Source organism: Watersipora subatra, chromosome 9, assembly GCF_963576615.1.
Source record: "Watersipora subatra chromosome 9, tzWatSuba1.1, whole genome shotgun sequence".
Classification (NCBI taxonomy): domain Eukaryota; kingdom Metazoa; phylum Bryozoa; class Gymnolaemata; order Cheilostomatida; family Watersiporidae; genus Watersipora; species Watersipora subatra.
In genome coordinates, this window is record NC_088716.1 from 53,168,293 (window position 1) to 53,181,248 (window position 12,956).

The window sequence follows — 12,956 nt, forward strand, 5'->3', positions numbered from 1 at the left end:
GTTTGAGGAATGATGATACGATCTTCGAGGGTCAGCAGCTTGTTTTGGAGAGAGATGTACGATCTGTTTTCAAAGTAGGGTCGCAGATCGACATCATCGCTAGACAGGTAAGCGGGCCATGAGCCTGAAACAAATTTGATAACCTGAGCGAGAATTTCGTCAGTCGGTGGTAGTTTAGCCAATTCTTGCAACTTACTCTGGGATGCATGTAGACTTTGGGACTGTGACATGCAGAATTCAACTTCCTCAATGAGGCTTAAATCTGCCATGTTTGCCTCTGCTTGGGAGCGAAACAGCGTATCAGCCATCACATTCTATTTACCTGGGATGTGTTCGATGACATAACAAAACCTCATGAGTCTCATTCGAAACCTCTGAATACGAACTGTTAGCTTATTAAGCTCAATGTCATTTAACAAACCGATAAGAGGCTTGTGATCAGTTTGTATGCAGACTGTTAAACTTGTGTACTGTTTTGAAACGACCTACTACCGGTATTTTGGCACTAGGTCCATGTAAGCACTTGTCCGATGCTTGTAAAGGTGCAGACATACATAGCTTGCGAGGTATTATTGACTCGTCTGTGCCTGAATCCAATTTGAATCGTACAGGTATCGGTAATTTGTCAACATTGATTGTTTTAGTCCATGTCGCATCACCACTACTGCTATGTGGCTCATTTACGGTATCGATATACACGTGATCTATGTTTTGTTGGCTATGGTTTAAAGCAGCAGCATCCTGTTCTTATACGACATGTACGTTTGTCTTGTTAGATCTGCATAGCTTCGCGTAATGTCCTGCCTTCTGAAATTTGCAGCAGACTGCAGAATATTTATTGCCCTAAATGGTTTTAAAGTTAGCGTGAATATGGGAAATAGATATGACAGGACCAATAAATTTATGTTGCTATGCGAGAATTTGTACTTATTGATGGTTCGAGTCATACCAGCCTCTACTGTTCTCTGTAAAATAACATAAGCTTTTGCATCTTGCTTGGCAGAGGACCAAAAATTATGGCGCCGAAAATGGCAGCCGTGTCTAGAAAGTGCTCTCGAAAACTGTTTATTTAATGGAAGTTTTTATATTAGTTAAGGCAGCTACATTAGCCTACTGTATCAAAATCGATCGTAGAACACTACTGAGCATTGGGATAATGACTAAAAAACTCCAAAGACACCTCTGGACAGTAGAATATAGAGTTAAAGTCAAGAAACGATCACCTGAGATTTTACGGAGTAAAAAATGTGGCAAGATAAATCAAGCAAGAGTCTCAACAACATAGCGGGATTAAATTAGCTTTTCCTAGCATCTACCTGTCTAATGTGAACAGACTGTATAACAAGGTAGACCAGCTTGAATGCATTGTCGTCAAATTTTCTCCTGAACTGTTGCGTGATTGTTTTGACAGAAACATGGCTCACTGATAATCACTTACTGCCAAATCGCTCTACCAGGATATCGGTCCATTAAAAGTGATAGAAACAATAGCTCTACTAATAAGCAGCAAGGAGATGGATTAATTGTTTATATAAATAATAAGTGGTGCAATAACGCTATGCTAATTTTGACCCATTCAGAGTCGACCCTGGAGATGATGGCAGTCAGACTATGACCATTTTACTTACCTAGGAAATCATTCTGGTTACCTGCATCATCATTCTCGTAGTATACTGCACTTTGTTTGTAACGCCCACTTCTGCAGTAGTTAAGGTCGCTGTGCATAAGATAAACCATAACATTGAATCGCTTGAAAAGGGAAATCCCTAGTCAGTTATCATTGCACTAGGTGACTTCAATAGTGCAAATGTGAGACGTCCCCACTTCTATCAGCAAGTCACATGTACAACCAGAAGGAACAAAACCCTAGATAAATGTTAACTCAATATGAAGGGAAGCAACAGATCCACCGAATTGCTAAAATAGGAAATTCTGATCATGACTCAGTTCTTCTACTACCTAGTTACACTCCAATATCTAAATCAGCAAAAACAAGGAAAATCACCAAACAGGTCTGGAGTAAACACAACATAGACAGACTGCTAAGCTGCCTTGATGATAGTGACAGGTCCCAGTTACTCAGCTCCTGCTCTGATGTCTCCTAATCATGTGATATGCGAATGTATACCATCCAAGTCAGTTAACATCTATGAAAATGATAAAACCTGGATTACTCCAAAAATCAAAATGTTGATTGACAAGTGCACTACTGCCTTTCATGAATAACCAAGAACAACACCGCATAATCAAATCTAAAGTACATCGGGCCATCAGACAAGCTAAGAGACTCTATGCTTCTCAGATTGAGGGGTCCATGCAATCCAACAGTAGTATAGCTTGGTCTAATTTGAAATATATTTTGAAACTAATAGATGTCTCAGAAGTGCTCACTGGATGCTGATGTTTTGAATGAGTTTTATAACAGATTTGAGAAGCAAAATGGTTTGCCTATTCTCCCTGATCTAATGTTATGTGAAGATTTATTCTCTTTTGAAGTTTATGCTGTCATTAGAAATGTACTGGTCAACAATCAACAAAAGCCCTGGCCTAGACAGCACTCCAGCCTGGCTCATGAAACTGACCGCAACATCGTTAGCAAATCCATTTACTAAAATCTTCAACATGGCGGTAGCTGAAGGGACTTTCCCATCAGTCTGGAAAGCTTCAATTACCAAGCTGATTCCAAAGTGTGCAGGTGCGATGTCACCTAGGGACTTTCGTCCAGTCGCATTAACCTCCATCCCAGCTAAATGTCTGGAGAGGCTAGTTAGTAGCCACATAAAATAACTACTCACTGATGAGAGCCAGTTTGCGTACAAGCCAAACCGATCCACCGAAGATGCTCTGATTGTACTTATAAACATAGTAAGCGAACATCTGGGTAAGAACGCTAAGAACTTTGTGTGCACTCTCTTTATTGACTCCACGAGCGCTTTTAACACCATCAATCTAGCGCTGTTAATAAAGAAAATGGTTTCCCAGCCTGGCATTCATCCTAACATAATCAACTTGCTGTACAGCTTTTTAACTCTTTCACTGCCTTTCACTCTCTTTCCCCAATTGCGTAGTAGCTTAATTTTATTATTCGTTGACGACATAACCCACGATCTTTAGGACTTTTATGGTGTTGACAGTGTTGTCCAAAAATTTCTCTATAAACTTAACCTAAAATAACGAAGCAATTTCAAATTTTTGTTTGGGAATTCCCAACATAAAAACAAACATTTTTTGTGTAAGTTTTGTAAGTACTTCCTGAGTTAGAAAAAAGATAATTACTCATGTTGATGACATTATAGCTAATTCAGATTCAGATTTTTGTGATTACACAGATAATTAAAGTAGCAGCACTGACTCTGATGGTGGTGAAGGTAATAGTTTTGTAAAAGTAAGGAAGATTGGAGAGGATCGTTTTAGCTTCATAGCGATCGTAGCTTCACATAGCTTTAGTAATGCACAAAGTATAGATACATTGAATTTTTTGCATGGCAGTGTTTGTTAACAAGTTGGAAAAATAAAAGATATGACAAAAATTTTCTAGATAAAGTTTTAAATTGAAAAAATAGTATATACATATCATTAAGCAATATCGGCAATTTTCGGTAAAATGGCTGGCAGTAGGCTGATAGCTAAATTTGTACATTAACGGCAGTAAAAGGGTTAACCAACCGAGCACAAACTGTGGAGACCTCTGCAAATACATCAGCCATAATCAAATCAACAGGAACACCTCAGGGGTGTGTCATCAGTCCCTTGATGTTCTACGTCTCAGACATGCCATGTCAGCACGATAACATCAAATAAATCAAATATGCTGACGACACGATGTTCCTGGAGTTCCTCACAGCAACGCAAACATCAAACCTCCAAGATGAAGCAGATAATCTCAGTAACTGGTGTCCATGACCTTCTGCTAAACTCTAAAAAAACTAAAGAGTTAATCTTCAGTAACTGTCGCGATAACCCTGTCGTTCACAATCTAGTCATAAACAACTCGACTATTGAGCAGGTGTCAGAATTCACCTATCTTGGCATAGTTCTGAACCAGAAACTAGACTTTAAAGCCAATGCTGAAACGTGTGTATCCAAAGCTCACAAGAGACTACATATTATGAGTGAACTGTGGCAACTGGGTATCAACGCTAGTCTCAACACAACATGCTATAAATCTTTTATCGAAAGTGTTCTGACTTACCATCTGGTAGTTGTCTTCTCCCATCTCACCAATGACTCTAAGAAGTTATTACAAATAATAATAAAATCAGCCATAAAACTTGGTAGTGTTTCGCAGTTGAAGTCTGTCCACCAACTATATGACTGCCGCCTAGCCGTAAAAAGCTTAAGGCTAATAATATCAGAAGCCACACCAATCTTAGTTTTGACAAAACTACCCTCAGAACGTCTGTCTACGATAAAATATAGAGTGAACCTACGCAAACAATGTTTTAGATCTAAGTGTATACCGTATCTTAATCACATTTTTACCAAGGAATATGATTTTTATGGTTTTAAATTTTTATTTTACTTATGTATTTTTCAGTCACCATCAGTTTTTCATGAGCATATATACAAACATTTTTGTTTCTCTTACTGTGACAAATACACACACGCACACACACACGCACACACACACACTTCTACTTTAACTTAAGAGGGTTTTCTCCATGTGTCATTTGTGTCTATTAAGCTGGCAAAGCTTGTGATGCAGTTTTAGAGTGCAACTCTGAGCTAGAGAACAACCTAAAAGAGAAACAACTGAAAGTAAACCCACCAACTGCGGACACGAATCTTGTCAAAATCTTTGCTTTAAGAGACAAAGTACCGAAGTTTAACCAGAATTATCAAAACCAAAAGACAGTAAACACCATGTCATTCCTAACTTTGGCAAGACTTGCTTCAATCCGGGCCATGGGATAAACTGTCTGCCCAACAACTTGATTCAATTCTGTGTAGTCAGCACAAACTCAGACTTTTTTATTTGGTTTTTGACCTTATCATGATAGGGTCACACTGATCAATAGAGTCAATAACAGAGTGCATTACACTTTTAGCAACCAAATAATCCATTCTTGTTTGCTTGTAGACGATAGGGTGTATGATAATCGCCCACAGTGATAGCAAAGGGTATGCAGTCAGGGCACAATTATATGCTTGTCACCTATGCTTTAATAACTAGTAATTCTATTAAAAATTGCGGATGTTTGAAGGGTGTAAAAACAGAATCTAGATTCATCACATTTATGTCGATGTCCAGGTTATTCTGTGTCACCTACAAACCTACAACTGCCTATCTGTTTTGTCTAGAGTTATATGTTTACATCTTTGCTTTTATCTTTCAGTTTGTCTTGCCAAAGCATAATCTCAAACCTACCGATATTTTATTCTTTTTTGGGAGTTGTGGCTTTATGAATATGCTCCAGTCGCGATTCTTTTACTTCTAAATAGACTAATTAGTTTTTGTAAGACTGCTCTGATCAAATATTTACACGATCGATTCTCCATGTCTACATTTCCTGCATTCAACCTGTTTCAGTTTAAAAATTATTTGAAAAATTTTGAAGTGTTTTCTTCTATATCTTGTTATCATGAACATCCATAGGTTCTGGAAGGATACAACTTCTTATTTGTAGTTTGCATCTGTATATATAAATCTTAAAGTTGGTGTGTATGTCCATCTGTATGTCCTTCAGTATGTCCTGCGGTATATCAGGCTATAGCTATTAAAATCTTGGAATTAAAAGCTCGCTTTCTGCTGGATTTGAACTCACGAAGGTCGCAACTGCAAGTTTCGAACCGTGCATTTAGTCACCAACCCACGCTGCTCTTAAAATTCTATTGCTCTTATCACACATCGTATACCCTTTTCTCGATTGCACATGCTAAATGGTGTATTAATGGAATCTCTATGAACTCTATGAAACACAATGCTTTTTCATGTTTATGTGACCTTCTATTTCCGGTTTGTCGTAAGGTTCAATTGCTAAATTGGTAAAGGCTAATACTTTTCATGCGGACAATTGTATTGCCTCAAATAGGAATAGCCTCTACATTCTCTCTGTCCGTTCAGTCAGATAAAGACAGTTCGATATCTTATTTTTACATTTGTACCAGTATTGAGAGATACCTGTATAATTTTCGTATCCAAAGTTTTGATGGATAGCTTCTGCTGGAACAGTAACCTTTTTTTATACACACACACACACTTCTATGCGTGAATCGTTATTAATTCAACATATTCAGGTTTTTTATTTTGTTTTCTCAGTTCGTATTAATTGTAACATTACCAAATCATCTTTTATTGTAATCATAGCAAAATAGAGTTGGTTTAGCTATTACTTGCTAATTATTTCACATTTACATCTAAACACTTTTAGAGTTGTTTTATTTTTTCTCCTAATCTATTTGACCTGAAACAAAACATTTTCCCCATGATATAAAGTTTGAGAGTTACAGTTGTTTGACCAAGTTTGAAAACCTTTACAGTATTGTATTTTTTAAAAATTTATTTAAACTGCACTAAACACTCTTCTCATGATATGAAGTTTGAAAGTTAGAATGGTAACTGTTGTTATATGTTAAATGACATAAATTTTCTATGCAAAGACTTTTATTACCCGGGCAACGCTGGGCATTCATCTATTAATTAATAAAGCTCATCATGAAACTGCTTTCCAATCTTCATAACGACACTTTTGTTCATAAAATTAGTAAATACTGCGAATGTCTTCATTCTTTTTATTGGTAGTCAGATTTTGTGTTGAGATAGATTCTCTACTAATCCTTGAAAAGAGGAAAGTTTTCAAAAGCTACTGGGTTAGTTTTACAGTTAAGTCTTTTTGCAGTAGTGGAAAATGACCTAAAATCTTATTGCTGGGTGTTTCTGAGAGACACTAATTGAACTGTTCCTAGAGTCTGTCTTTACTGCCATTTCTTCTATACAAAAAATACTTTCCATGTAAATTCTCAAATATTGGCGTCAACGTTTTTGGGGTCAAAAGCTTAAAATGACAACGCATTTGTCTGTAACTCGATTTTATAAAATATATAATGCATTTAAAAAGTTGGTAGTCGTTAGAAATTTCTTTATAAAATTGTAAAAGTACAGTTTTCACCCAGATATTTACTGCACTGTTTGTGTTTTTCGAGAAATTGGTTTGGCTTGATTTATTGTAGAGTAGTATGAAAGAAAGGATTGCAGTAGGATTTCTTAGCTTTAAACATTTTTATTTTTAGCATTTATTCAGTCAGACAAGCAGCTCTTATAAAGGATGTATAGTACATCTTGCAAGATCAGCCCTTTATCGGTAAACCATTGTAGCTTCTACTTCACTACTGACTGATATAGGGTTGATATAGAGCTGATATAGGGCTCACATATGGATTCACTTGGAATACTCAAATCATGAAAATAAAATTAAGCAGAATAATTGTTTATGACTATTTAATGTTCAGGAATATATTTTAGGAAAAGAGCATGTGATGAGATAGATGTCTTTAAAAAAGACGATATGGTTATATATTTCATACATGGGACATGGCTACAGGTAGTATCTAAGCTATAGGAGTTGTACATGTCAGTGAGTCAATGTAAAGAGGCAATATAATCTATAACAATCAATGTAAAACATATAATAATCGCTATAAATGCATTATGTTTTAGTAATGCTGTGTGAGTGCATCATCAGTTTATTCTTTTTTCCAGGGGTCTGCAGTCCCAATCACCTGATATACCTACAGTGTCAGGCTCTATTCGAGTAAGTGGAGACAATATTCACATCTTGTTGGTAACCAACTTCTACTAGCTAATCTTGTTGCCTGTAGATATTGAAAGAGTTTAAAATTACAGTTCAAATAATGATGACAGAGTTGATTTGGGCGTGAGAAATCAGGTTCTGTTCCTGGACCAGTCAACCCAAATAATGATCTATTAGTAAGTTTTTTTTGGTAAATTCTTTTGTGCAGTCTATTTGGCTAACAAAATATGATGCAATTCCAATTTGGGTTTGGCATTTTCTATTCAGTGCATAGAAGCATTGTTTTGATTCCTGGGTTTTTTGTGACCAATTACTTGATAGAATTATAGTCAATGTAAATTTGTAAATTCCCTATAATGTAAACGTTCCTGGCACGGATTATTTACGTGTAGTAGCGCTTACTGTACTTTCCATATCATCAGCATGTAGAAAGTACAGTAGGCAGTTATAGTCAGCATGTGATTACGAACTCGGGTTGCTAAGCTCGTAATTACATGCTGCATAAAATTCGATTTTATCAAGCATGTTCTTGTAGGAGGCGCTGTTAGCATGCCTCGGACAAGAAAGTGACAAAGAACTCAAACTAAGGCTATCTTCCAGAACTGATGCTGGTGTGCATGCCCTTGTTAATATAGTCAGCACGCCTATACCTCAGCAGCTGAGGTATTTGTCTTATTTGTACTGAGTAGTTTATCAACAGGTTAAAAGCCTTTGAGTCATAGCTTCTGAATTTCTGTTATCAAGTGATTGGGTTCAATTGTAGCCTAAGTACTTTGATGTATTTTTATTAGGTCACTAATTTACTGTTGTAACGAGGCAGTGTTAATTGACAACACACTTTTATATGAATCAAAGAAGAAACAAGATAGTAAGGACTGATGTATTTAGGTGCTCATTATGAGCCCCACCCATCCTCACCATAGTGCCTTCACCTCGATAAACATTATTTTTCTCCAATCGAGGAATCTTTTCTTACATAAATACAGTAGACACTTCTATAACATATAAAATTTATGCAAAGTTTTGGCTTCGTACTACTGTATGTAAAAAATTCCATATAACGTAAGGTGTCAGGCTGGGGCAAGTTCTCAAATTCAATTTGAATGGGAACGTACATTATCTCACCATACGTGAGAAAAAAATGACGTACATATAGCGTTTTATTTACTATACATACAACTTCCACGACATTTTTGTTTGTTGTGATAGATTGTCAGATGTGTCGACATAACATAGAATAGGTAGCTGCGCAATTGTTCATAAATACTTGAACGTGATCAACTGAATGTCACTAGTTGGAGTATTGTTGAAAGTTCTCTTTTATCCTAACCTTGACCCCTAGATATAGATAAACGGAGAACGGGTAGACACCACTCTTTTTATAAAAGTAGATTTTTGTTTTGCTTTATTGTAGACATGAAATATGTGTTGTTATTTTTACTTTGCAGAGTAGACTTTGCTGTCTAGAAAAAATAAACAAATCATTGTAAATGTACATCGAAGATGTGTCTTTCCAATTAACTTACTGCAAAACTAACGCAATCATAGTCTACAAAATCAGTGAAATTAATTGCAAAAAGGAGAAAAGTTGTCAATGGAAACTAATACCGTAACACTGTAGTAACGGTACAGCCCACAAATTAAAAGAGTTAAGTCTACTCTTTTCTTTTTGTATAGCCGAATGAGTGAATTTGGACAGATCTTAGAACGGAGTAGGCAATTTACACGTATTTTAATGTTCGTATAACATAAAATCTCTATAACGTAAATGTTCCTGGAACGGATTATTTATGTTGTAGGAGCGCCCACTGTACTTCGAATTGATTGTATTTGCATTCTCGTTTTTTAGCAGAATAAAAAGTGTAAAGATATCACTTTGAAACTGTGTCTTGTGCAAGCCAACTTGATTGTTTTTTTTTATTAGCATTATAGCAAGCCAGATGCTAAATTTGTGGGATATTTTGTTTTAGTAATATCAACCTCAGGAATCTGCAGACAGAGCTCAATGGTGTCTTCAGCAAGAACCGTGATATGATAAGGTGGTGTATTGTATTGGTTGTTTTTGTGGTTAGGTGTGAGCAAATGATGCTAGCCGCTAGTGATTGTTATGCCCATAGTCAAGTTGTTATCATGGTTTGTAATGAGTGTTAGACCTTATCAAGTTACTATCATGGTTTGCAGTGAGTGTTATAGACTTTATCAAGTTGTTATCATGGTTTGTAGTGAGTGTTATAGACCTTATCAAGTTACTATCATGGTTTGCAGTGAGTGTTATAGACCTTATCAAGTTACTATCATGGTTTGTAGTGAGTGTTATAGACCTTATCAAGTTACTATCATGGTTTGTAGTGATTGTTATAGACCTTATCAAGTTACTATCATGGTTTGTAGTGAGTGTTATAGACCTTATCAAGTTACTATCATGGTTTGTAGTGAGTGTTATAGACCTTATCAAGTTACTATCACGGTTTGTAATGAGTGTTATAGACCTTATCAAGTTACTATCATGGTTTGTAGTGATTGTTATAGACCTTATCAAGTTACTATCATGGTTTGTAGTGAGTGTTATAGACCTTATCAAGTTACTATCATGGTTTGTAGTGAGTGTTATAGACCTTATCAAGTTACTATCATGGTTTGTAGTGATTGTTATAGACCTTATCAAGTTACTATCATGGTTTGTAGTGAGTGTTATAGACCTTATCAAGTTACTATCATGGTTTGTAGTGAGTGTTATAGACATTATCAAGTTACTATCATGGTTTGTAGTGAGTGTTATAGACCTTATCAAGTTACTATCATGGCTTGTAGTGAGTGTTATAGACATTATCAAGTTACTATCATGGTTTGTAGTGAGTGTTATAGACCTTATCAAGTTACTATCATGGTTTGTAGTGAGTGTTATAGACCTTATCAAGTTACTATCATGGCTTGTAGTGAGTGTTATAGACATTATCAAGTTACTATCATGGTTTGTAGTGAGTGTTATAGACCTTATCAAGTTACTATCATGGTTTGTAGTGATTGTTATAGACCTTATCAAGTTACTATCATGGCTTGTAGTGAGTGTTATAGACATTATCAAGTTACTATCATGGTTTGTAGTGAGTGTTATAGACCTTATCAAGTTGCTATCATGGTTTGCAGTGAGTGTTATAGACCTTATCAAGTTACTATCATGGTCTGTAGTGATTGTTATAGACCTTATCAAGTTACTATCATGGTTTGTAGTGAGTGTTATAGACCTTATCAAGTTACTATCAAGGTTCGTTGTGAGTGATATTTATACACGTTTTAGGGTATTTAATAGAATTAATAGATATATTTGAGAGATGGCTTTGAATACACTTGAATGGGTATATGCATACTTATGTATATTCCTTTGCAGAGTCAGAGACATTCATTTTTCAAATGACAGTGTGGATTGCAGGAAAACTCTCAGCAAAACATACGTTTATCGTCTTGGATTGCTACCATACGAGATGGCTGAAGTCAACATGGCCACATGTGACATGAGCATTATGACATACAAAACCATTGGCTACATCCGGTAAGCATTCAACTGCTTCAGTTTTAATCTCTTGCTTCATAGAATCACAATTTTGATAACTTTTGATAGCTTTAGCTTCCTCTTGTCACTACTACTCTGTTTTGATAGCTTTAGCTTCCTCCTCTTGTCACTACTACTCTGTTTTGATAGCTTTAGCTTCCTCCTCTTGTCACTACTACTCTGTTTTGATAGCTTTAGCTTCCTCTTCTTGTCACTACTACTCTGTTTTGATAGCTTTAGCTTCCTCCTCTTGTCACTACTACTCTGTTTTGATAGCTTTAGCTTCCTCCTCTTGTCACTAATACTCTGTTTTGATAGCTTTAGCTTCCTCCTCTTGTCACTAATACTCTGTTTTGATAGCTTTAGCTTCCTCCTCTTGTCACTACTACTCTGTTTTGATAGCTTTAGCTTCCTCCTCTTGTCACTACTACTCTGTTTTGATAGCTTTAGCTTCCTCTTGTCACTACTACTCTGTTTTGATAGCTTTAGCTTCCTCTTGTCACTACTACTCTGTTTTGATAGCTTTAGCTTCCTCCTCTTGTCACTACTACTCTGTTTTGATAGCTTTAGCTTCCTCTTGTCACTACTACTCTGTTTTGAACATCGTGCGTCTGAGCATTTTGCCAACAAATTTTACAAGTGTGACAAATTTGACTGACTCAAAAAGCCTATTAAATAAATAGTTCCATTCTTGCCAATCTTTTAACTAAGTGTTCCAATTGGTTGTTGAACAGAAAATATTAAATTGAATAAAGATTTTCGCCATTAAATTATGTATGGTTGTATAGCATGTTCATGCCCAAACAGTAACGCAGGTTGATGACAAACATGAAGTCTTATCGTAATAGTTATGTAGCCGAGACTGTCTCCTCAACTAACTGATGAATTAAAAACTATTGGCATTACATCGTATGGTTTGTTGCTCGATAATTTTAATAAATTTTGTTTACTTACTCTTTGTGGAGTGTTGTCATTCTACCTGATTATTTGGATACACCTTGCTAAGTAATTCAAGTCTCTTTTATGCCAGTTTCTATCACTACTACCAATAACTCAATAGCTCAAAACTAGCAAACATTGATCTTCGTTGTTTTTATTTAATTTTAACCAAACCAATTTAATTAGTGCGCAACCAGTTCATAAACTCTTATTTTAGTTGCACTAAAATATGCTAATAGCCTAATCATTGAGTTCTTTACCAAGTTGCCAATAAAAATCTGTAAAAAATTCTTTAAAAATCTGTGTAATTCTGTTCCTTAAAAAGATCTTGAACAAAATTTTAGTAGATTTAATCTGAAAGTATCGGTATTTTTCTTCACCATTTGCAATTGTTTTTTATGTTTGACTGAAGAAGAAAAAGAAAGCAGAAGCTGCTCAGAAGCAAAATATGTGTGAAATGACATCACTAGTTGCTATAGTTAATATCAGCTATTGCGTTCAAATTTTAGCATTACCCGTCTCTATTCTGTCAGTCTTTACAAGTATAGACGTCATAATCACACTTTCACTTTAACTGAGCATTTTAACGATGTTTTGTCGATTTTAATCTCGAAACATCTTGGCAGTCAGATCAAAACAAACATGGAAAACTATCACAAATGATATGAAAATACCGATACTTTCTGATAAAAATCTACTAAAATCTTGTGCAAGTT

The 12,956-nt window shown here is 35.7% G+C and overlaps 1 protein-coding gene across 3 annotated transcripts in view; it reads left to right on the plus strand.

Annotated features, from left to right (window-relative positions):
• The window catches only part of LOC137403602 (tRNA pseudouridine synthase A 2-like), a 48,428-nt gene continuing 35,472 nt past the window's right edge, over positions 1 to 12,956 (plus strand). The window contains exons 1-6 of one of the 3 annotated variants that reach the window (XM_068089567.1): positions 1 to 107; positions 7,463 to 7,541; positions 7,700 to 7,751; positions 8,287 to 8,414; positions 9,722 to 9,790; positions 11,140 to 11,301. In XM_068089567.1, the coding sequence (XP_067945668.1) occupies positions 7,486 to 7,541; positions 7,700 to 7,751; positions 8,287 to 8,414; positions 9,722 to 9,790; positions 11,140 to 11,301 (467 nt within the window). In that variant the 5' untranslated portion in view covers positions 1 to 107; positions 7,463 to 7,485. Of the gene's footprint in view, positions 108 to 7,264; positions 7,302 to 7,462; positions 7,542 to 7,699; positions 7,752 to 8,286; positions 8,415 to 9,721; positions 9,791 to 11,139; positions 11,302 to 12,956 lie in introns of those variants that run through there. The other 2 variants (XM_068089570.1, XM_068089568.1) reach the window with 2 other exon arrangements.